General features: G+C 44.5%; 1 protein-coding gene across 2 annotated transcripts in view; it reads right to left on the bottom strand.

Moving 5' to 3' along the window:
* The window catches only part of LOC144597878 (protein Niban 1-like), a 95,731-nt gene that overhangs the window by 27,732 nt on the left and 41,511 nt on the right, over positions 1-26,488 (bottom strand). For both annotated transcript variants that reach the window (XM_078407609.1, XM_078407610.1), the window contains exons 4-5: positions 21,830-21,944; positions 20,333-20,500 (exon numbers count right to left, since the gene is read on the bottom strand). In XM_078407609.1, the coding sequence (XP_078263735.1) occupies positions 20,333-20,500; positions 21,830-21,944 (283 nt within the window). The remainder of the gene's footprint in view (positions 1-20,332; positions 20,501-21,829; positions 21,945-26,488) is intronic.

Below are 26,488 nucleotides of genomic sequence, written 5' to 3'. Positions count from 1 at the left end.
GTGGACTCAGTGGGCCAAATGGCCTCCTACTATGTGACGAGTCTATTTTGAGAGAAATGATAGCCTCTCAGAACAGAGGGCAATTTCAGACTAAATGCTCCTCTTGAGTTTAAATGTTGTGAGTGGGATTGCCAGGCACCTGACCCCTGTGCCTCGACTATAGTTTTTGATCACAATTTAGACAAGGCACAAAATGCACATTTCATTTTAAATTACCAATGAGGTTAAAAAGCTCTGGGTGTACAATACATTTATCATCAGCGTCACTCTATTTATATATGAACCATATGTTATAACATAGCTTACAATGGTAGATAAGACTGCAAATGCACATTTATGTCATTTCAGTTTGTCATTACTTGTCCTCTAAATGAGAGCAAATTAGGATGCTTGACTGAACGATAAATAGAACCATAGAGTCATACAGCATGGAAACAGGCCATTGGTATTTGCTTATTATGTCACACGTTCTGAGATACAGTGACACTCTTCATTTGCATGCAATCCAGTCTAATTATACTATACATGAATACAATCAAGTTATACTCAAGTAAAAAGAAAAGGAAAAGAAATACACCAGAATATAGTGTGTAGAATATAGTATAGAATATAGTGTTAGAGCTGCAGAGAAAGTGTAGATGAAAAAAAAAGTGATAGAGCTGCAACAACATAGTTTGGGAGATCAGGAGTAAAATCTTAGTGTATGAAAAATCTCTCTAGTAGTCTGATAACAACAGGAAAGAAGCTGTTTCTGAATCCGGTGGTCTGTGCTCACAAACTTTTGTATCTTCAGGAGTAGGGAGAAGAGAGAGTGACCAGGGTGTAGATGGTCGTACTTTATCTTGGCTGGCTTTCCTCAGGCAACGTCAAGTGTAGACAGAGTCAACGGGGAAGAGACTGATTTGTGTGGTGGACTGGACTGCATCCACAATTCTCTGTAATTTCTTGTAGCCTTGGACAGAGCAGTTGCCAAACCAAGTTGGTGCATCTGTCAAACCTGGTAAAAGTCATTGGAGACATACCAAATTTCCTTAGGCTCCTGAGGAAGTGGAGGTGTTGGTGTGCCTTCTTGGTCGTATCTTTGGCCCTGAACAAATTGTTTGTGATGTTTATGCCTAGGAAATTGTAACTCTACACCATCTCCACTTTGGTACCATTGCTGCTAACTGGGGCATGTACAACACATCATTTCCTAAAGTCAAGAACTAACTCCTTCATCATGCTGATATTGCGGGAGAGGATGTGGTCCTGACACCATGTTACTGAGGCCTCTATCTCCTTCTTGTACTCTGTTTCATCTTTGTTTAAAATATAGCCCTCTATGGTGGATTCATCTGTAAATTTGTAAGTGGAGTTTGTAAGTTGAATTTAACTGGACACTTGTGAGTGAATAGGGAGTATAGTAAGGGGCTAAGATCACTTGAATGAATGAATGAAAGAATAAGTTTATTGGCCAAGTATGTATACATACAAGGAATGTGCCCAAGACCTGGGGCAAAAACTTGTAAGAGTGGTCCCAGATCGATAACAGGCACTGGTATTCCACTCTGGCACACCTAGATGCACAATAATTTCTAGCAGAAGTGTATTTGTGAAGACCACCAATCCCCGACCAGGAATGTCACCTATCCATGTCCTCCATAGATGCTGCCTGACCTGTTGAGTTACTCCAGCACTCTGTGAAATGTAACCGATCCATGTCTTCCACAGATGCTGCCTGACCTGCTGAGTTACTCCAGCACTTTGTGTTCTACCCAAGATTCCAGCATCTTCATTTCCTTGTGTCTACAACCCAGAACAGGTTCTTCATTGCCCTCCCAAAATGTCAGCTCCATTAGTATAAAAGACAAAACATTAAAAGATTCAATGACACTGTGCCCATTTGCGTTGTGGTGGAATACTAATGCCTGTTTTAGGCCTGGGACCACTCAACTGTTTCCAAGCTCCCAAACATGTGGCACGTGTGGTTTGTACTTATAACAAGAATAGCATTTCATGTTAGATAGAGCCCTAGGGGCTAGTGGAATCAAGGGATATGGGGAGAAGGCAGTCACGGGTTACTGATTGTGAATGATCAGCCATGATCACAATGAATGGCGGTGCTGGCTCGAACGCCCAAATGGCCTCTCCCTGCACCTAGTTTCTATGTTGCGGGCTTGAAAAACAAAACGCTGCTGAGTGCTTGCATCTGAAGCAGGCACCAGCTCCTTCACATGTACATTGGTCAGTGCTTGCTTAAGCCCCGCTCACCCCCAATCCCACCCTCCTCCCCCACACTCCTCTCTCTCTCTGTTTACTCTCTCTCCCACTCATTTTTCTTCTCTCTGGGATTTTGATGTGCTGTGCAGCCCTAAGGAAATGCTCCTATTTTCGCACAGGAGCATGTTGTCAGTGATTTCTTCCGTTCAAGAAAGGAAGAAGGAAGGAAATGGCAGAACAGTTAAACAAGTACTTTGGTTCTGTCTTCACTAAGGAAGACACAAACAATCTCCCGAAATAAAAGGGGACCGAGGATCTAGTGGGAGGGAGGAACTGAAGGGAATCCACATTAGTCAGAAAGTGGTGTTATGTAAACTGTTGGGACTGAAGGCAGATAAATCCCCAGGGCCTGATGGTCTGCATCCCAGAGTACTCAAGGAGGTGGCCCTGGAAATCATGGATGCATTTTCCAATGTTCTCTCGACTCTGGATCAGTTCCTGTGGTCTGGAGGGTAGCCAATGTAACTCCACTTTTTAAGAAAGGAGGGAGGGAGAAAACGGGGAATTATAGACCAGTTAGCCTGACATCGGTAGTGAGGAAGCTGCTGGAGTCGATTATTAAAGATGAAATAGTAGCGCATTTGGATAGCAGTGACAGGATCGGTCAAAGTCAGCGTGGATTTAGAAGGGGAAATCATGCTTGACTAATCTTCTGGAATTTTTTGAGGATGTAACAAGTAGAATGGATAAGGGAGACCCAGTGGATGTGGTGTATCTGGACTTTCGAAAAGCCTTTGACAAGGTCCCACACAAGAGATTAATGAGGGAATTAAATGTAACATCTCCAGGTTTGCGGATGACACAAAGCTGGGTGGCAGTGTGAGCTGAGAGGAGGATGCAATGAGGCTGCAGGGTGACTTGGATAGATTGGGTGAGTGGGCAGATGCATGGCAGATGCAGTATAATGTGGGTAAATGTGAGGTTATCCACTTTAGTGGCAAGAACAGGAAGACAGATTATTATCTGAATGGTGTCAGATTAGGAGAAGGGGAGGTGCAACGAGACCTGGGTGTGCTTGTACATCAGTCACTGAAAGTAAGCATGTAGATTTAGCAGGCAGTGGAGAAAGCTAATGGCATATTGGTCTTCATTGCGAGAGGATTTGAGTTTAGGAACAAGGAGGTTCTACTGCAGTTGTACAGGGCCCTGGCGAAACCGTACCTGGAGTATCGTGTGCAGTTTTGGTCTCCTAATTTGAGGAAGGACATTATTGTTATTGAGGGAGTGCAGCGTAGGTTCACCAAGTTAATTCCAGGGATGGCGGGACTGACATATGATGAAAGAATGGGTCGACTGGGCTTGTATTTGCTGGAATTTAGGATGAGAAGGATCTTATAGAGACATATAAAATTCTTAGAGGATTGGACAAGACCAGGAAAAATGTTTCCGACGTTGGGGAGTCCAGAACCAGGGGTCACAGTTTAAGAATAAGGGATAGGCCATTTAGGACTGAGATGAGGAAAAACCTTTTCACCCATTTAGTTGTAAATCTGTGAAATTCTCTGCCACAGAAGGCAGTGGAGGCCAATTCACTGGATGTTTTCAAGAGTGAGTTAGATTTAGCTCTTAGGGCTAAGGGAATCAAGGGGTATGGGGAAAAAGCCAGAACGGTGTACTAATTTTAGATGATCAGCCATGATCATATTGAAAGGCGTTGCTGGATCGAAGGGCCGAATGGCCTACTCCTGCACCTATTTTCTATGTTTCTATGTTTTTATGTACATGTGTAATTTTAAGATGCTGACAACTGAACAACACATTGAGAAAAGCACCTTCATACTTGATGGACATTAAACATGCTACAATATTTCAACAATACGTTTTGGTTGCGTCTGCCATTTAGGGTGCAATGATGGGAATACTGCCTTTCTTTCATTGAATTCAATGTCCCTTTAACTGTTCTCGGTGGGAACCGTCAGGCTGAGAAACTGAGCGATGCAAGCAGTTGACAACAGGCCTTTCTGTGGTGATTTGAAGATACTCTTGCAGGATGATGATAAAGTAGTGTTGTGCTTTACCCCAGTACATGCACATTTATAGAAAGGCGGCAGATTTTCAGAACTTGCCTGTGTAACTAATCCAGACCTAAATGCCCATGCCTGACGGTGGACAATATGGCTTTCAAAGCTATTATTTTTCTTAGATTTAGTTTTTTTAGTTTTAGAGATACAGTGCGGAAACTGGCCCTTCGGCCCACTGAGCCTGCACATGAACACTACCCCACACAAGCTCTGGACAATATACACATATATATTGTAAGCCAATATACAATATATTGTATATATATAATACCAAGCCAATTAGCTGACATGCCTGTACGTGGGATGTGAAGCGTGGGAGAAAACTGAAGATCTCAGAGAAAACCCACGCAGGTCACGGGGAGAACGTACAAACTCCGAACAGGCAGCACCCGTAGTCAGGATTGAACCCGGGTCTCCAGCGCAGCAAGTGCTGTAAGGCAGCAACTCTACTGCTGCGCCACTGTGGTCACCCTGGATTCTGGATTCTGACTTTCCCACTGCTGCTTTCTGGTACAATGTTGTGCTGAGGGTAGACATGCTGGAGAAGGGTCAGTCTGTAGAAGGGTCTCGACCCGAAACGTCACCCATTCCTTCTCTCCTGAGATGCTGCTGAGTCACTCCAGCATTTTGTGTCTACCTTCAATTTGAACCAGCATCTGCAGTTATTTTCCTAAACATGTTGTGCTGAGAGTCAGTGGCTTGGGTCAGATGTTGCTAAAAGGTTTGCTGAGGACGACTCAGTCAATGTTCCACTTGTGATGGCAATGTCTAAACACATTGGACTTCTAAAAAATGAGCATCTTTGCTTCCAGTGGACGGAAAGTGTTTGCACTAGCCTAACGTAACTGGAGAATTCCCCAGTGATTCTATTTCAGGTTAAATGAAGGAAATGAGACAAAAAATAAATCAGAAACTAAGCGAAAGAAACAAAAAAGGAATCAAGCCCTGGTCCACCACAGGACTGTGTAGAGCCCATCGTAGACAACCCCTGCAACAGTCTGTTCGAACTTCTACCATCGGGCAGACGATACAAGGCCTTCTACGCCCGCACCTTCAGACTCAGGAACAGCTTCATCCCCAGGGCCATAGCTGCTATGAACCGGTCCTGCTGAGCCGAATGGTCACATCGCACAGTGATCCGGCACAGATCTACTTGCACTTTATTCTGTTTTAAAACTGTTACAATTTGTCTCATTGGGTTGTTTAAATTAATACTGACTAGCTAATTAAATTATTGCATCGTATGGGAGGCGCATTCCCAATCTCGTTGTACCCCTGTACAATGACAATAAAGATATATTGTATTGTATTGTATTGTAGATTCCAATAATTTGCAAGGCTCACAGTAATCTAATTATACATGAATAAATTCAAATTAGATTTGGAAATTGCCTCAGATTTCATTCCCCATATTTTTCCTGGCTGACTTAAAATGTTCAGTGACAGGAACAGCACTATTTGTGCCAAAATGTGAATATAAAGAGGGCATTTAGGATTTTATATCAAACAAGGGGAGAATAGAGACAACTTTCTCCTGTCTGCCCAAACTAGTCCCTGACAGCCTGTGTAAAAAATGCAGGCAGTATTGCCGTGACTAATGGTGGGGCATCAACCAATAATGGAGAAGTGAAAGTAAGTCTTTGTAATAGAGAGGATATGGGGTCAGAAACTCAGCTGAGGGTCAAATGGAACATTAAGGTTGCAAATGGTTCAATTCAGTCTGAGACAAGCTCTTAGAGAGGGTGAGATTGCCAATCTGGGCTGAAAGGCTTGGTTTATATAGTCCCAATATTTAACTAAATGAAACTACAGCTCATCCAGCATGGAACATCAGACCGCCAGAAACAAAGGATGTTATTGAGAAAGGTAATGGGAGCAGAAAGCTACCAAACAGCACTGCATCAGAAGTAGTTTGTGCCATATAATTCAGATGATTTCAGCATATATTTAATTTGCAAATAACATTACTAATTTTAGCTTCGTGGATTAATGAAAATGACCACATTTCTGAACAGATAGATGGCAGCGGCAGATCAGCCATCTGATCTACAACAGTTCACGGCATTATCTTTTAATGAAGAAACAGAGAACTACAGATGCCAGTCAATACACAGAGGGACACAAAGTGCTGGAGTAACCCAGCAGGTCATGCAGGAGATGGAGAAAGTGGATAGGCGACATTTTGGGGAGAGACCCTTCTTCAGACTGATTATGGGGGGGGGGGGGCGAAGAAAGCTAGAAATGGGTCAGGAAGGTCAAAGAGTGGCAGGTCATAGGTCAACACAGGCGAGGGGGGAGGGTGCGTTGATCCAACAGATGGTTTTGACAAAGGCCAGAGATAAGATCAGTAGGTGCAAACAAAATGTGTAGAAGATGGAGGCGCAGGCAAGCATAGAGAAAACGCACGTGGCCATGGTAGCGAGTACTGCTTTTGATCTGTCGTTTTCACACCTTACCCTTCCATATCTCTAGGCTCCCTCTTCCCTGACTCTCAGTCTGAAGAAGGGTCTGGACCCGAAACATCACCCATCCCTTCTCTCCAGAGATGCTGCCTGTCCAGCATTTTGTGTCTATCTTCAGTCGGTGTAAGCAGGTTTGAAGAGTTGCAGATTGTGAAGACATGGGGAGAAAAGCAGCAGGAGGAGGGGGTGTGGAGGGAGAAATATGTGGGGCACAGGGGAGTGGGGGGGGGGGGGAGGTGAAGAGGGGTGTGGGGAGAAAAGGGGGCTTACCTAAAATTGGGCAATTCAGCGTCCATTCCGTTGGGTTGTGAGCTACCCACGTGGAATATGAGGTGCTGTTCCTCCTGTTTACGCGAGGCCTCACTCTGGCAATGGAGGAGGCTCAGGTCAGAAAGGTCAGTGCGGGAATGGGAAAGGGAGTTAAAATGTTTTGCAACTGGGAAATGCAGTATGCCTTGGCAGATTGCGCGCAACTGTTCAGTGAAATGGTCGACAAATCAATATTACTGGTAGTCCCATTGGCTTGGAAATACAATTACAAGCACTGTATTTTGAGGTCGGAGGTCAGAGAAAAGTGCCAAGACCGCAAGTGTGTGTGTAAAGGTCAAAGACTTCACATTACAGAATTCACCAAGAACTCATATAGTATGAAAAGGATACTTTACTGAAAGGGAGAGTATGTTCAGGGGCACAGCATAACAGGACATGCTGTGAGAAAGTGCTTTCAGCACATTAATCTTTGAGCACATTTGAACACATTAATTTTAAATCTGGTTTTCCTTGTGGTCAGGATTTGCTTTTGTAATCTGGTACATGAACTGCTTTAGCTGAATGTAGGTGCATGGGGAACCTTGAAAAGGTTCTGGATTAAGTGACACACAAGAAACTGCAAATGCAGGAATCTGGAGGAAAACAGAAAGCGCTGGAGTAACTCGGCGGGTCAGGCATCATCTGTGGAGAGAGCAGGTAGGTGGCGTTTCAGGTCAGGACCCTTCTTCAGACTGACTGTGGTAGGAGGAAGAAAGATGGAGAAGAGATGGGGTGGGACCAAGCCTGGCAAGTGATAGGTGGATACAGGTGAGGAGGGATTGATTGAAAGGTGGGCGGACGGAGGCTAGAGATATAAAAGGAGACAAAAGGATGTCAGATAAGGAATTAAATTTAATGCCAGAGGGAGGTCTATTGGTGGCTGGGGGTGGGAGAGTGGGGTGGAGGGGCAGAGGGAGAAAAGAGGGCAGGATAGTGGGAGAAATGGGTGTGCAATCAGGGTAGGGGGGGCAGAAAAGAGAAGGGGGGAGTTGTAAACCACCCAAGTGGAAAATGAGGTGCTGTTGCTCCAGTTTAAGGGTGGCCTCACTCTAGCAACAGAAGTGGCCCAGCTCCGAATAATCAGTATGGTAATGGGATGGGAAGTTAAACTGGTCAACTGGGAAATCCAGTATGACTTGGTGGACCGAGCGCAAGGGGTGGGCATAACAGTCGCCTAGTCTACACTTGCACTGGCCGATGTAAAGGAGGCCACACCATGAGAAGAGGTTAGAAGAAGTGCACCTGAACTTGTCTCACCTGGGAGGGTTGCTGGGATCCTTGGATGGATGCGAGAGAGCAAGTGTGGAGTCAGGTGTTACATCAAGTGCTGGGTAAAGCACCTGGGAGGCGGTGGTTGGGGTGGGAAGGAATGAGTGAGTGAACCAAGGAGTTACATAGCGAGTGGTCTCCACAGAAAGCGGAGAGGGATGGGTGGGAGTGGGAAGTGTGACTAGTGGTGGGATCATACTGTTGATTCATAGGCTGGAGCGAAAGCCCTTGCAAGCGGATGCTGGATAGCTGGAACTCCTAAAGGGTTAGATGTAAAACCGGGAACCAAAATCATGGGTTTGTTTTTTCCATTGACGAGCACACCATTGACCTGCATGTCGGAGATTGCAGAAGGTAAAACCAATCCAGCCGACGGACTTTGAGGAAGTGATTTCAGGACGGATTGAGCAATGGAAGAAGGAATTTTCTTTTTTGCATCAAATCAGCAATGGCTGATAAAATGGAGAAAATAGAAATGAAAGTACAATGGTATGTGTTCTTCTTCTTGCGTTTGAGGCAGCAGAAGTTATGAAGCTGCTTCTGCTTCTGCTGTCTCTGTTTGTTGTCGTTTGCCTGACTGAGGTGTTTGGTCACTGAGGCAGAAATACCTGTTGAATAATCAGGCCCGCCTATTATCACAACACTTCTTGCAGTAAGATGCTGGACGGATTCAAGATTTTCAGGTCCTGTATGGTAAATGAGGAGATTTTCAATGCATTCTTGAGTAAGCTGAAGTTGCTGGCTTCAAATGGCTACTTCAGGGATCTGAGACACTTATTGATTCGCAACAGGATTCTTCGTGGGATTAATGTTTCAGGGAGGGGTTGCTGTGAGAAACCTGCAAAAGGGGGTCAAATTATCGAAGGGCTCAGCGTCATCCAGAGTCAAAGTTAATGGAACTGACTTCCAGAAAGCACAATTCCGCCAAAAATTCAATCAGGATCGCTTTTCATCCCATTGCAGAGAATCCAAAAATAACGACCGCTGCAAAAACTATGATTTTCTCTCTCCACGGAATGCGTCTGGCCTGCTGGGTTGCCCCAGTGTTCTTCTGAAGGGCCCCGACCTGAAACGGCACCCATTCCTTCTCTCCCAAGATGCTGCCTGACCCATTGAGTTACTCCAGCATTTTGTGTCTACGTTCTGTTAATCTACTTTTATATTGACAGCAATTTCTGTGTTCTCTATCTCACAGTTCCAGCACTGTTTCCGTTTCTCTTCTCTTTCCGTTTCTCACTTCTTTCCACTTACGCCTTTACCAAGTGCACCTTTACACAGACGTTCCCTTCCTTCTCTTTCCCCCAACCTCTGCTCTGCAATTTAACACAGAAATGTTATCCGTCTGAAAGGTCAACTCTGCTTTTCTCTCCACTGGTGCCACCTGGTTTCACCATTTTCTGCTTTCATCCCATGGAGTGTGTATCCTGTGCCATGTGAGTAGACCAGGGTGTTCTCTGTGTCCTGGATAACTGGAGGTGCAGGAAGTGCCGTCACTGGGAGGTGAATTTATAATGAGAAACAAGGAAATGGCTGACCAGTTAAACGAGTACTTTGGTTCTGTCTTCACTAAGGAAGACACAAACAATCTCCCAGAAATATTTGGGGACTGAAGATCTAATGGGTGGGAGGAACTGAAGGGAATCCACATTAGTCAGGAAATGCTGTTAGGTAAACTGTTGGGACTGAAGGCAGATACATCCTCAGGGCCTGATGGTCTGCATCCCAGAATACTCAAGGAGGTGGCTCTAGAAATCGTGGATGCATAGGTGATCATTTTCCAATATTCTCTCGACTCTGGATCAGTTCCTGTGGACTGGAGGGTAGCTAATGTAACCCCACTTTTTAAGAAAGGTGGGAGAAAACAAGGAATTATAGACCAGTTAGCCTGACATCGGTAGTGGGAAAGATGCTTGAGTTGATTATTAAAGATGTAATAGCAGCGCATTTGGAAAGCAGTGACAGGATCGGTCAAAGTCAGCATGGATTTATGAAGGGGAAATCATGCTTGACTAATCTTTTGGAATTGTTTGAGGATGTAACAAGTAGAATGGATACGGGAGAGCCAGAGGATGTGGTGTATCTGGACTTTCAAAAAGCCTTTGACAAGGTCCCACACAGGAGATTAGTGTGCAAAATTAGAGCACATGGTATTGGGGATAGGGTATTGTCATGGATAGAGAACTAGTTGGCAGACAGGAAGCAAAGAGTAGGAATTAATGGGTCCTTTTCAGAATGGTAGGCAGTGACTAGTGGGGTGCCGCAAGGCTCAGTGCTGGGACCTCAGTTATTTACAATATATATTAACGATTTAGACGAGGGAATTAAATGTAACATCTCCAAGTTTGCGGATGACATAAGCTGGGTGGCAGTGTGAGCTGCGAGGAGGATGCAATGAGGCTGCAGAGTGACCTGGACAGGTTGTGTGAGTGGGCGGGTGCATGGCAGATGCAGTATAATGTGGATAAATGTGAGGTTATCCACTTTGGTGGCAAGAACAAGAAGGCAGATTATTATTTGAATTGTGTCAGATTAGGAAAAGGGGAGGTGCAACGAGACCTGGGTGTCCTTGTACATCAGTCACTGAAAGTAAGCAAGTGAAGGAAGCTAATGGCATGTTGGTCTTCATTGCGAGAGGATTTGAGTTTAGGTGCAAGGAGGTCCTGCTGCAGTTGTACCACACCTGGAGTATTGTGTGCAATTTTGGTCTCCTAATTTGGGGAAGGACATTCTTGCTATTGAGGGAGTGCAGCATAGGTTCATCAGGTTAATTCCTGGGATGGCGGGACTGACATATGAGGAAAGAATGGGTCAATTGGGCTTGTATTCACTGGAATTTAGAATGATGGGAGGGGATCTTATAGAAACATATATAATTCTTAAGGGATTGGACAGGCCAGATGCAGGAAAACTGTTCCCATGTTGGGGGAGTCCAAAACCAGGGGGTCACAGTTTAAGAATAAGGTGTAGGCCATTTAGGACCGATATGAGGAAAATCTTTTTCACCCAGAGAATTGTGAATCTGTTGAATTCTCTGCCACAGAAGGCAGTGGAGGTCAATTCAGTGGAGGTTTTCAAGAGAGAGTTAGATTTAGCTCTTAGGGCTAACAGAATCAAGGGATTATGGGGAGAAAGCAGGAACGGGGTACTGATTTTGGATGATCAGCCATGATCATATTGAATGGTGGTGCTGGCTCAAAGGGCCGAATGGCCTGCTCCTGCACCTATTTTCGATGTTTCTATGTCTATGAAAGTAACAGCTACAGGGGATTCTACAGTTAGGGGAGAAGACATGCCAGGATTCCTAGGTGACAATGATCATAACAGGAGAGTGTGCTGTCCGGGTCAAGGATGGTCAATCAGCAGCTGCAGGAATCTCTAGAGGGAGACGGGACAACACCAGGGGTTGTGCTCCATATGCTGAAAGCACATGAACACAGACCATGTACAAATTCTACTGATGAAAACTGCAGATATGTGGTGCAGACTATGTTACTTCCATCTTCACTGAGGAAGAGGATGCTGTTTGAAACTCAGCAAAGGAAGATGCCGATGAGATTGTGGGTGGATTAAAGGTTCATAGACAGGAGCTACTCAGAAGGCTGCATCCATAAAACAAAGAGGGTCAGGAGTAAATAGTATGATCAGCCCATGAGCCTACCCCACCATTCGCTAAGATCGTAACTGATCCGATCTTCCCATGTCCATTTTCTCACCTGAACTCTTGATTCCCTTACTGATTAAAGATCTATCCATAGGAAAAAAAACTGCAGATGCTGATTTAAATCGAAGGTAGACACAAAATGCTGGAGTAACTCAACTCAGTCTGAAGAAGGGTCTCGACCCGAAACGTCACCCATTCCTTCTCTCCCGAGATGCTGCTTGACCCGTTGAATTACTCCAGCATTTTGTGTCGACCAAAGATCTTTCTATCTGAGCTTCGAATGCACTAAAATTCCACAAGTTTTAGGTCTGAGAATTCCTGAGACTTACAACCACAAATTCTTCCCAGCTGTTATCTGGGAGCTGACAACCATTCTATCACCAACTAGGGAGCAGTCCTGATCTACCATCGACGTCATTGGAGACCCTCGGACTCCCTTTAATCAGACGTTACTGGACTTTATCTTGCACTAAACGTTATTCCCTTTATCCTGTATCTGTACATTGTGGACGGCTTAATTGTAATCATGTATAGTCTTTCCGCTGACTGGATAGGACTGTACCTCAGTACACATGACAATAACCTAAGCTAAACTAATCTACCTTTGAGAGAAGGGATCCTTCCTCATTTCACTGTTACATGGATCTTTTTCCCTCTGGCCTCAGGCTCTCCAATAAGGAGAGACATCTCACAGATTTTACTCTCTCAAGTTTCCTACACATATTAATAAGATGATTCTCCATTCTTCTAAACTCCAATATGTACAGACCCAAACCCTTTGTCTTAAGTCAAAGGACTGTATGCCCAGAATCATCCAGGTGAACCTTCACCAAACCACCTGAAATGATAAGATCTATTTCCTTGTGTAGGAAAATAACTGCAAATGCTGGTGCAAATCGAAGGTATCACAAAATGCTGGAGTAACTCAGCGGGTCAGGCAGCATCTCTGGAGAGAAGGAATGGGTGGTGTTTCAGGTCGAGACCCTTCTTCAGACTGATGTCAGGGGAGGGGGCAGGACAAAGAAAGGATGTAGTAGGAGGCAGGAAGACAGTGGGAGAACTGGGAAGGGGGAGGGGAAAGAGAGGGACAGAGGAACTTTCTAAAGTTAGAGAATTCAATGTTCATACCGTTGTTCCTCCAATTTATGGTGGGCCTCACTATGACAATGGAGGAGGCCCATGACAGAAAGGTCAGACTGGGAGTGGGAGGGGGAGTTGAAGTGCTGAGCCACCGGGAGATAAGGTTGGTTAAGGCGGACTGAGCGAAGGTGTTGAGTGAAACGATCGTCGAGCTTGCGTTTGGTCTCGCTGATGTAGAGAAGTTGACATCTGGAACAGCGGATACAATAGATGAGGTTGGAGGAGGTGCAGGTGAACCTCTGCCTCACCTGGAAAGACTGTTTGGGTCCTTATATGGAGTCGAGGGGGGAGGTAAAGGGACAGATGTTGCATCTCCTGCGTTTACAGGGGAAAGTACCTGGGGAGGGGGTGGTTTGGGTAGGAAGGAACGAGTGGACCAGGGAGTTACTGAGGGAACGGTCTCTGCGGAAAGCAGAAAGGGGAGGAGATGGGAAGATGTGGCCAGTAGTGGGATCCCGTTGGAGGTGACGGAAATGTTGGAGTATAATTTTTTGTATACGCTGGCTGATGGGGTGGAAGGTGAGGACAAGGGGGATTCTGTCCTTGTTACGAATGGGGGGAGGGGGAGCAAGAGCGGAGCTGCGGGATATGGAGGAGACCCTAGTGAGAGCCTCATCTACAATGGAAGAGGGGAAGCCCCGTTTCCTAAAGAATGGGGACATCTTTGATGCCCTAGTGTGAAACACTTCATCCTGGGCGCAGATGCGGCTTTGATGGAGGAATTGGGAGTAGGGGAGAGAGTTTTTACCGGAAACCGGGTGGGAAGAAGTTTAGTCAAGATAACTGTGCGAGTCAGTAGGTTTGTAGTAGATGTTGGTCACTAGTCTGTCTCCTGTGATGGAGATGGTGAGATCTAGAAATGGTAGGGAGATGTCGGAGATAGTCCAAGTATATTTAAGAGCAGGATGGAAATTGGTAGTGAAATGTATGAAATCAGTGAGTTCTGCATGGGTACAAGAGGTAGCACCAATGCAGTCGTCAATGTAGCGGAGGTAGTGTTCGGGGATGGGGCCAGTGTACGTCTGGAACAGGGATTGTTTGACGTACCTAACAAAGAGGCAGGCATAGCTAGGGCCCATGCGAGTGCCCATAGCTATGCCTTGGGTTTGAAGGAAGTGGGAGGAGTCAAAGGAGAAGTTGTTGAGGGTAAGAACCAGGTGGAGGAGAGTGTCTGGTTCTACGGTCGAGGAATAAACGGAGGGCTTCAAGACCATCCTTATGGGAGATGGAGGTGTAGAGTGACTGGACATCCATGGTAAAGATGAGGGAGTGGGGGCCTGGTAACCAGAAGTTATTGAGGGGACAGAGAGCATGTGAGGTGAGGTGATATATTTCCTTAATTAAAGACACCAGGACTGCACACAGTACTCTACATGGCGTGTTCAAGTGCATTGTGCATTCATAGTGAACTTAAAGTGGATAAATCACGTGAATAGCTGAAACAAGTGCTAGTATTGCACAGCTGCACAAATGTACAGCCACTGGCTAAGTGCAAAATGAAAATTCAAAAATGAAAATAATTTAATGAAAATAATTTGTTGTCTTGGAAAACCGCGTATCAATCCCTGGTAAATGAAAGTTAATAAAACTGCAGATGGTGGAAACCTTAAATAAAAATGGAAAATACTGGAAGCACTCAGCAGCTCAGTCCGCATCTGTGGAAAGAGATGCACCTCAATCCACGATTCAGGTCTGCGACCTTTCTTTCACTCGTTGTTTCTCTAAAGAATCCTTGACTGGTTTGGTCTCTGCAGATGCAGCCAGACCAGTTGAGTCAATCCTTGGTTTGTTTGATTTAGATCTGCAACTCATCAGCTGGTAACTGGTAACAGTTGCGAAAACTGGAGGCGAGTACATGCTACTGCAGACGCACATTCTACACTCAACACATGGCAGCTGCTGGAGAGATTTGCAGATGTGCTTGAAGGAACTGAAATGCTTGAGTTGAAATTACATCTCGAGTTTACTGAGGTTTAGCAGCTGGCGGTGGCATTTCCTCCAAAACTTGTTCCAGTTTCTGTCAGGGGGAAACTGAATGTTGAGCTTTAAGGACTAATCAAAACAGTGACGCATCGCACTATAACCACCCCTGCCCCTTAGTATCATGCTGGGTATGTATGGATAACCAAACAAGATATCAATCTGCAGGAAGGAACTGCCGATGCTGGTTTAAACCGAAGATAGGCACAAAAAGCTGGTCAGACAGCATCTCTGGAGAAAAGGAATAGGTGACGTTTCGGGTCGAGACCCTTCTGGAGAAAGGGTGCAGCCTGAACCCTTCTGGTCTCGACCCGAAACGTCGCCTATTCCTTTTCTCCAGAGATGCTGACTGACCCGCCAAGATATGAATCTGTTTGCATTCTCATAGTGTGACTATGGCATTGATCAATATTCTGGCAAAGAAAACTCAGATGTCCTACCAGATCTGGCTGGGCAAAACTCCTCAGTGCGGGAGGTTGCCCGGATTTGATATATAGAGCTCCAAAGACTACAATTTATGCTGGTCAGGATAGAAATGTGTCTTGCATAATCTTCAGCTTCTGACCTCTGCCATATCTCACAGCTCGCTGTTCACTCCTGACTCAAGGAGAGAAGACCATGTATTATTTCCCTGGAGCCACAGGAGTTTGTAATGCAGCTAAGGAGATTTGCAGTCTTCCCCAAAGTCCAGGTATATGTAAACAGTACTCAGGTGGTATTACTCTCAACAGAAACCTTCATGGTAAACTCCTGTCAGGAGCACCCAGCTAAGGCCTGGAAAGTCTCTGTGGCTCCCTTGTTCCAAGCAGCACCTCTGGAGAGAAGGTAGGCACAAAATGCTGGAGTAACTCAGTGGGTCAGGCAGCATCTCGGGAGATGTTTCCTGTTTCCTGTAAAAACTCTATCCGCTACTCCCAATTCCTCCGTCTACGCCGCATCTGCGCCCAGGATGAGGTGTTTCACACTAGGGCATCAAAGATGTCCTCGTTCTTTAAGAAACAGGGGTTCCCCTCTTCCATTATAGATGAGGCTCTCACTAGGGTCTCCTCAATATCCCGCAGCTCCGCTCTTGCTCCCCCTCCCCCCCATTCGTAACAAGGACAGAGTCCCCCTTGGCCTCACCTTCCACCCATCTGACGTCGCTTACAACAAACTATCCTCCAACATTTCCGCCACCTTCAACAGAAAACTCTCCCGAGATGCTGCCTGACCCGCTGAGTTACTCCAGTATATTGTGTCTACCTTTGATTTAAACCAGCAATCTGCAGTATTTTTTATTTCCTTAACATCTCAGGAGAGAAGGAATGGGTGATGTTTCGGGTCAGGACCCTTCTTCAGACTAGACAAGGGAAAGGAAAACAAGATATATATATATATTGCTGTGATTCCTATATTACAACAGTAACTAGACTTCAAAAGTACTTGTTTTGAGATTAAATTATCGAAGGGTGTCTGGCTGGCATTGTTAAAATAAGTGTTTAAATGAGGGTCGGAAACTGTCGGGAAATTAATATTTTAGCAATATTTCTTCTCAAATATGTTCCTTTCACCAGCAAATAGAGGAAGTATTTTTGAATAAAAAGTTGTATTTCCCCAAAGTTCCCCCTCTCCCCCCCAGCTGCCTACACAGATGAGCTTTACTTGCTTCCCATATCACGTCTAGTAGCGGGTGTGATATTGGATTCTGTTCAGCCAGTGTGGGTGTAAAAAAATTAAGCAATGTTTCAGGGTCAGATTAGCATAGGGTGAAATTCACTCTTGTACATCCTTCTTTGGTACTTTGTTAGGCTGTTTACCACAAACTGACTTTATGTGAGGAAATGATGTCACACAGGATACATGCTTGGTCTAACACCCTGGTATATTTTGTATTAACTGAGGGCAATGGATTATAAATAGTGGCTTGACTCAGTGTTACTTTGCTCAACAATGGGTGACTTATTTATTATCACACAAAAGCCATTTATGGCAATACCGTTATTCTCTGTGTAGTTTCTGTCATCAAGTCGCAGAGTCATACAGTGACATGATTTGCAAACAGGCCATGTGGCCCAATTTGCCCACACCGGCCAACATGTCCCAGCTACACTAGTCCCACCTGCCAGCAATTGGTCTATATCCCTCCTAACCTGTCCTATCCATGTACCTGTCTAACTGCTTCTTAAATGGTGGGATAGTCCCAGCCTCAACTACCTCCTCTGGCAGCTTGTTCCATACATCCACCACACTTTGTGTAAAAAAATGACCCCTCAGATTCCTATTAAATCTTTTCCCCATCACCTTAAACCTATGTCCTCTGGTCCTTGATTTACCTACTCTGGGCAAGAGACTCTGTGCATCTATCTGATCTATTCCTCTCATGACCTTATGCACCTCTATAAGATCACTCCTCATCCTCCTGCGCTCCGAATAAAGTCCCCAACTCAACTTCTGCCTGTAGTTCAGACCCTTTAGTCCCGGCAAAATCCTCGTAAATCTTCCCTGTACCCTCTCCAGCTTAACAACATCTTTCCTAAAAAGCAGTGCCCTGAACTGAACACAATACTCTAAATGTGACCTCACCAACGTCTTATACAACTGCAACACGACCTCCCAACTTCTATGCTCTATACTGAAAGCCAGAATGGGTGATCCCCAGGAAGCAAGAATTTCCAGACGAGCATTACATTTTGCACAAAATCCTTGTGTTTGAGCGAGGCCCAGGTTTTGTTTCAGAGATATGCATTATATCCTATTAATGTTATGGAAACACACATTGTAGCAGAATTACCTGTATATCCCTTCATCCCAGGAACCATTCTGGTAAATTCTATCCGAATGTCCTCTATTGGTTTCACCTCAAAGAATCATAGAATTATGGAAACATACAGCACAGTAACAAGCCCTTTTGGCTCACCTCCTTAATGCTGTCTCCGATGCCTATCTGTGCTAATCCCATTTACTTTCATTCGGCCCATCTCCCTCTATGCTTTTCCTATTTAAGCGCCTGTCCACATGCCTGTTAAACAATGCATTGTGTCTGTCTCTACACCTCCTCTGCCAACTTGTTCCAGTTATTAGAACTGAGATGAGGAAAAACTTTTTCAGTCAGAGAGTTGTGAATCTGTGGAATTCTCTGCCTCAGAAGGCAGTGGAGGCCAATTCTCTGAATGTATTCAAGAAAGAGCTGGATAGAGCTCTTACGGATAGCGGAGTCAGGGGGTATGGGGAGAAGGCAGGAACGGGGTACTGATTGAGAATGATCAGCCATGATCACATTGAATGGCGGTGCTGGCTCGAAGGGCCGAATGGCCTCCTCCTGCACCTATTGTCTATTGTCTATTGTCTATTATTCACCACCTTCTGTATGAAAAACCTACTCCTCAGATTTCCTTTAAATTTCTTCCCTCTCACCTTAAACCTGTGCCCTCTAGTTCATAAAATCAGAAGATCGTAAGTGATAGGAGCAGAATTAGGCCATTCGGCCCATCAAGTCTACTCCGCCATTCAATCATGGCTGATCTATCTCTCCCTCCTAACCCCATTCACCTTCCCTCACCCCATAACCCCTGACACACGTTCTAAAGTCCTCTGCCTTTGGAAAAATACTCTGACTATTTACCCTATCTACGACCCCTCATAATTTTATAAACCTAGATCAATGTTTCTAAAAGCTTTCCCATCACTGCGTTCAAACTGACCGGTTTATATTTGCTGTGCTTATCTTTAGGGCATTTTGATGGGAGTAACATTTACCACTCTGGTAAAAAAATCAGCCTCACAAAAACCTAGAGCTTCAAGAGAAGTTATCTGCGATGAGTATATTTCTGTTTTGTCTGAGAAACTCTTAGAACTGAGTCTCCTGACAATAGGAAGTGGTTAATACAATGTGAGACGCAGTGTACAGTTTGAGGGTTGTTGTAAAGTCTCTCGTGAAATCGTTGCTTGTTTTCCAAGGTGTGTGCCCATTTCTACATGTCTGGTGAATTCAGGAAAAGTCCAGGCAGGTGTGAATATAACCGGTTCAACCACACAAGGTTGGGATACAATGACGTCTCTCTCTCTCTCTCTCCCTCTCTCTCTCTCGCTCTCTTTCTCTCCCTCTCTCCCTCTCTCTCTCTCTCTCTCTTACTGCCATTTGTGTTCAACGAACACCATAGACTAAGCTTGCTGTGCAGATCATGTTCTTGCTGCACTCAGCAGCTAATAAAGACTGCAGCTCGTTACCTAATAACAAACTCGTGCATTTGACAATGTTTCCTTTTCTGACAAAAACACATTTGAAATCAGTTTGGGGTTGGTGAGCGTAAAGTGAAACAAAGCTATTTTAGTCCCTAAAAAACACTTTACATTGTAACTTGGTCAAGGTTATCTCCACAGTGAGGCTGAAATAACATTTTAAACAAGGAGTTCCCAGTTTAAGCAGCGAGCAATAAGATTCCACACAGCGGATATTGGTTTCCACTCTATTATTGTCACTCTGAATACTTAGGCAAGCATTCCTCTCCTCTGCTCTGTAAACACACAGCATAATGACACAAATCCTGTCGAAAATATGCAGTTGTTACAAGCAATTTTGTCACAGCTATTTGTACTGGGAGGGAAGATCTCGGGGAGAAGCTGGTGACACACCTTGCCTGCCAAAGATTGAGAATGACTGACTTGGTGTTAATCCCATCATCAGGGTTTCCTGATCCACTTTAAACTGATTTACGTTGCCTCCCATCATTAGATATGCCGTTGCGTAAATATAGTATCCTCCTTGAAGGTCTGCATGGGAACCTTGTACTTCCTTGGCACCACCGGCATTCAGAGTGCACTCATTAGCAGTTATTAGTGTTTTGATTTGTTTTCCGACATTCCTCACATGCTGCAATTATCAATAATTATCCATAATTGCCCCATATCTTACATGTCCCGGTCTTTACTGTCTCTGCTGGTTGAGCTGTAGATCATTAAGTTAACTCACTTAGAGATAATGTAGTCCTGTGCTGCAGATTCAGTCGTGAGCTGTTGTAGAATGCAGACCCTCAAAAACAGGTCGCCAGATACCTTTCGCCCAGCACAAACTGGCCAATGTGTCACGTTGCTGTATTTTCGGTCTGTTTTTAAAACTGCAAGAACCTGTCAAAATACCTATTTTTAGAGTGCACTAAGACCATTTACTCTCAGTAGCAGTGGAATCAAGGTGGGTGGAAGAGAGAAGGAACACATTATTCCATGTGCAATTTTTGTTTGGTTCATCATCCTACCGTAGTTCAGGTGACGAATGCAGCCATGAAGGGCAGCACCAAACCCCTGCTGTTTCTCCTCATTCTCACAACAGAAGTAGCTGTGTTTTCGAAACGGGTGCCACAGATACACTGGATACTGGGTGGGGTTGACAAGAAGGCTCTGATTACCATCTTTCCCATTGGGTCCTGAAATGTAAACACTGCGTTAGGAAAAGGAGAATACAGATGGGCCCATTTATGAAATGCCTCCGCCCACGGTTCATATCTCCAAGCATATATTTGAGGTCCACCTTAGAAGATCCATGCCCTAGAAAGTCAAATGCCTGTCACCTTTTCCATCATAGTTTAGTTTAGAGGAATCAGGCCCTTTAGCCCACCGAGTCCGTGCCAACCAGCGATCCCCGTACACTAACACTATTCTACACACACTAGGGACAATTTACAATTATACCAAGCCAATTAGCCTACAAACCTGTACGTCATTGGAGTGTGGGAGCAAACCGGAGCTCCCAGAGAAAACCGACATGGTCACGGGGAGGATGTACAAACTCCATTCAGACAGCACCCGTAGTCAGGATCGAACCCGGGTCTCTAGACTGTAAGGCAACAATTCTACCACTGCGCCACCGTGACACAGCAGTGTTTTTAAAAATACATTACTCAGTACAGCATCACGCTGCCTCCGAAAATCAGCCAGCCTTTCCCCATCACAGTTGACCCTTCAACAGCTTGTGGAGTATCTGTGTCAGTTGTATATGCGATAGTATCACTCTCCATACTATACGCCTTTTGGAGAATTACTGCATGAGGAACATTAGATCAGGTTGTTCTACGTTGGGCATTTCCGGCCAATCTCGTCCTCACTGCGCTTCATTGAACATCTAGCATTGGCCATACACAATATTTAATTACATCAAAGTGCAAACCAGGAGATGAAAATAGGATCCCTTTTTAGCACAATCCGCAGGCGTTGTCACTTTCATTTCACTGCACATCTTGTATATATATGTATGTGACAAATAAACTTGACTTGACCTGACTTGACTTGACCTTTGTGAACTCAGTTGGAAATTGCCAACATCATTGGTGTACGAGGGGATTCCTTCAACCATTTCATGAGCAGACTGATAAGACTTTAGCAGACGTGGGGTAGATTTTTATCTTGCCATCTGTATGTAAAACGGGCAAAGTTGCACGATGAAAAATTGTATGGTCCTCCCTAATGTCTGAAGCTCAGCCCTCCTCATGAATAAGAAAAATAATATGCCTTGCCCACTTATTCTGGGTTGTAGGTTGATTAATATTAACTCCACTCTGTCCCACCATGATAGGTGGGCGAGTTAAGGCTTCTGGAGGTTTAGTCAGCATTAGGCTTTCAATAGACTGCCTCGGCCTGGCCTCTCCGGCCTTGCACTGAGCAGACTGTGACAGGAGAGATCATATTTCTGGAATGACATGAAGGAAGTATAGACGTGTGCTAAGGTAGCTTTGGAAATTAAAATGTCAACAACTCACCACTTAGGTCAGGGAAATATTTATCCACCAGCAAGGTGTAGTCAGTCATAGATGTCAACGCCCTGCAGCCAGTCGGAAACACTTTGCATTTTGGGCCACCTCCTTTCTGATAGACCTGACATAGACAAGCAACATGCAAGGGACAATCAGTGACCACAGCAAACTTACTACAAATCAAACATTATTACTTTTGCGATTAGATCTTTGAATTATATTCTCCGTTGCAGAGAAGTTCCGGTTGAATGCCAACCTGGCAGTGGCCTAACGGTGAGCCACCTCTCAAAGGGTTGTTGACCTCAGGGAGCTTGCAGTGAGCTGCTTGTGTTCTGAGGTCTTTACACTGGCTTCCAGTCTGTCAAAGAATTGATTTCAAAATACTACTGTTGGCTTATAAAGCACTGAATGGTTTAGGGCCAAAATACATTTCTGATCTTCTGTTACATTATGAACCATCCAGACCTCTCAGGTCGTCTGGGACAGATCTGCTTTCTGTCCCCAGAGTCAGAACTAAACAAGGAGAAGCAGCGTTTAGTTTTTACTAGCACAAGTGTGCCCGTTGGGCCCGTCCTCGTAGGGTTTCCATTGTAACCGGGAGGGGAGTGGGGGGAGGGACCTCTCAGGTCGTCTGGGACAGATCTGCTTTCTGTCCCCAGAGTCAGCACTAAACAAGGAGAAGCAGCGTTTAGTTTTTATGCACCACATATATGGAACAAACTCCCAGAAAACTGCTGGTCCGCTGCAACTCTCAGTTCTTTTAAATCGAGGCTGAAGACTATTCTGTTTGACGCTGCCTTTTATTAAATCAAATAATTATTCATTTCTTACAATGCACTGTAACTTTGATTCTTGTATTTTATACCTGTCTTATTCTATTTTAGCTTGTTTTTATCTTCTATTCTTTTTAATGACTGTTTTTGGTTGCTCTTTGATGTTTTGTGTAAAGCATTTTGAGTTGCTTTGTTGCTGAAATGTGCTGTATAAATAAACCTGCCTTGCCTTGCCTTGCCCTGTGTTGAATGAGCATTCTGCTGGAGCCCTGCCCTTCTGGAGAATCTGTTCTTGAGGGTGGTCGGGTGGGCATAGCAGGAAGCTGCGAATGACCTGGAAGTGCGCTGTAATATTTTTGTGTTCAAGACTTAACCAATGTATTCTCCTGCTCACCTCATTCCTGATCCTCGGGTTCCATAAAATCTTATGCTCGCTGGAATTAGGCTTGTACTCGCTGGAATTTAGAAGACTGAGGGGGGATCTTATTGAAACATATAAAATTCTTAATGGGTTGGAGAGGCTAGATGCGGGAAGATTGTTCCCGATGTTGGGGAAGTCCAGAACCAGGAGTCACAGCTTAAGGATAAGGGGGAAGTCTTTTAGGACCGAGATGAGAAAACATTTCTTCACACAGAGAGTGGTGAGTCTGTGGAATTCTCTGCCACAGAAGGTAGTTGAGGCCAGTTCATTGGCTATATTTAAGAGGGAGTTAGATGTGGCCCTTGTGGCTAAAGGGATCAGGGGGTATGGAGAGAAGGCAGGTACAGGTTACTGAGCTGGATGATCAGCCATGATCATATTGAATGGCGGTGCAGGCTTGAAGGGCCGAATGGCCTACTCCTGCACCTATTTTCTATGTTTCTATGTTTCCAAAAATATTTAGCTTTTCAGCCTGAAGAAAGGTCTCGATCCGAAACGCCACCTATTCCTTTTCTCCAGAGATGCTGCCTGACCCACAGAGCTACTCCGGCTTTTTGTGTCTATCATCTAGCTTTTCTTAAGGGCAGTTCAGATAGATTCTGTTGGTTCCTCACGAGATATTGGCTCAGCCGGTTAATTCCCAGAGAAAGTAGGGCTGACCTGCAATGTGCATGCTTCACGCATTCTTCCCTGAAAGTTGTCGTTTCTACACTAAATTATTGGAAGTGTTTGTTTCAAAATAATAATACAGTCTGTACTAGTCAATACCATGGCTGCCTTTCCTTAAGACTTGCCTTGAATTTCTGGTCAAGTTTTACATAATTTGAACGGGCTAATATGAAATTATAAAATGATCGCCAACATAATTTTAAATACAAAATGGTTTGGGTATATTAAAAAGCTATCAATCAGCTGAAATGAAATTCATCACATGTTAAAGTGCTTAATTTGATCACCATCATTATGGTCCTTCCACCACCATATATATAATATACATTTAGATAAATGTAGGAAGAAGCACCCTTGAATAGTATATGCAGGAAGGAATTGCAGATGCTGGATTACACGGAAGATGGACACAAAATGCTGGCGTAACTCTGTGGGACAGGTGGCATTTCTGGATAGAAGGAATGGGTGACAATTCGGGTCGAGACCCTTCTTCGGACTTCAGACTTCAGTCTGAAGAAGGGTCTCGACCCAAAACGTCACCCATTCCTTCTATCCAGAGATGCTGCTTGTCCCACTGAGTTACTCCAGCATTTTGTGTCAATCTTTCCCTTTAAACCATAGTCAGCTGTGTAGCCAAAACCATTTCCCCTGTTACTGTTCCACTGACAAAATGGCACAAGCAGGATCAATACATATAACGTACAATCAGTTTAATTTATCTGATGACCTCTCATCCATTTTAGGGAGGAAACATGAGTGGGGTAGATGGACAGCAAGAAAGTGTAGTAAATTGATGCTATAATGAATGTAGAGAAAGCACTGCGAACATTTATTATATATAGTGAAGGTATTTAGTCACAAAATGCTGGAGTAACTCAGCAGGTCAGGCAGCATCTCAGGAGAGAAGGAATGGGTGACATTTCAGGTTGAGACCCGCTGAGTTACTCCAGCATTTTGTGAAAAGGATCTCGACCCGAAACGTTACCCATTCCTTCTCTCCGGAGATGCTGCCTGACCCGCTGAGTTACTCCAGCATTTTGTGATACCTTCGATTTGTACCAGCATCTGCAGTTATTTTCCTACTCTATTGTATATATATGGTGGATAAAGTATATTTTCAAAAATAAAAAACCCAATGTCATCATCATACAGTGGTAGCTAGGTACCACAAACTATTAGATCTTTTAACTCTCGTTCCAAATATAGAATTTTACTTATCATGGTGACAATCTCGCTGTGGAGATCAAACAGAGCCCAGAGGTTATGCCAAATTGGTGCTAAGAATCTGCACTCAGGTTAACTACCTACGAAGAAGACTTGCAGCCCTGCATTTATTAATTATGATATTTCCATTCACGGACAGCATTAATGGTCAGCTTTAATTATTTTGCTTCGCCGTAGCGATTTATCAAATCAGCCGAGGAATTAATAATTAGGTAGGAACAAAACTGCAGATGCTGGTTTAAAATGAAGGTAGACACAAAATGCTGGAGTAACTCAGCGGCACAGGCAGCATCTCGGGAGAGAAGGAATGGGTGACATTTCGGGTTGAGACCCTTCTTCAAACTGAAGAAACGTCACTCATTCCTTCTCTCCAGAGATGCTGCCTGACGTGCTGAATTACTCCAGCATTTAGTGTCTACCCGAGTGGAATTAATAAAGTGGACAGGTGGTGGGAGTGTCGGTTGCAGGACACCAATATCGTCTACGTTTTGAGGTAGTTATGGAAAGGGTAAAGGTTGGCCCTCATGTTAAGGTCTTGAATCAGGGAAAGATCTATCACAGTAACAAAGTGAGAAAGTAGATTGGGGGCAGATGCTTGCAGGGAAAATTATAACTAACTAGAAATTATAACTAAAATTATAAAGGAATCTTGGATGGCAATGGATATTGGATCTCAATCCAGAAAAAAAGAAGCAAACATTCAGCAGGTACAAGCAACTGGAATCAATGGAGCCTCTTGAGGAAATTAGAATGTGTGCGCGAGAACTTTGGAAGGAAATTAGGACAAAAAGTGGCTATGAAAAATCCTTGGCAAGTAAGATTACGAAGAGTCCCAAGATACTTTACAAGCGTTACTGTAACAAGAGAATAGGTCAAGACTGGGTCCATAAAAGAATCCAAAGGGAATATAAGTGTGGAACCAGGTGATGAGGGGGAGGTTTAGTTTTTTAGTTTAGTTTAGAGATACAATGCAAAATAGGACCTTTGGCCCATCGGGTCCGCGTCGACCAGCGATCCCCACACATTAACACCATCCTACACCCACTGGGGACAATTTTTACATTTACCAAGCCAATTCACCTACAAACCTGTACGCGTTTGGAGTGTGGGAGGAAACTGAAGATCTCGGAGAAAACCCACGCAGGTCACGGGGAGAACGTACAAACTCCGTACAGACAGCACCCGTAGCCAGGATCAACCCGGGTCTCCGGCGCTGCATTCACTGTAATGCAGCAACTTTACCGCTGCACCACCGTGACCGCCCAAATGAATAAATGAAGCTCCTAAATGAATTCTTCTTATCTGTATTTACCAACAAAAAGGGCAGAGATGCACAAAGGCTTCTTGGGGGTTCAAATCAACGAGGCCTTTGACAAGGACCTCCATGGTAGGCTTGTCCAGGAGGTCAACGCAGATGGGACCCATGGCAAGCTGGCTAATTGGATCCAAATGTAGCTTGGTCAATGGAGTAAGAGAGGACTGGTGGACGATTGCATTAATGATCCGAGGGCTGTGACCACCGGTGTGCTGCAGGGATTACTGCTAGGACGCTTGTTGTAAGTGATCAACAATAATGTC

The sequence above is a fragment of the Rhinoraja longicauda genome, chromosome 11 (assembly GCF_053455715.1).
Source record: "Rhinoraja longicauda isolate Sanriku21f chromosome 11, sRhiLon1.1, whole genome shotgun sequence".
NCBI classification, from domain to species: domain Eukaryota; kingdom Metazoa; phylum Chordata; class Chondrichthyes; order Rajiformes; family Arhynchobatidae; genus Rhinoraja; species Rhinoraja longicauda.
The sequence above is the reverse complement of the archived record's forward strand: the minus strand, read 5'-3'. Positions and strand labels throughout refer to the sequence as shown.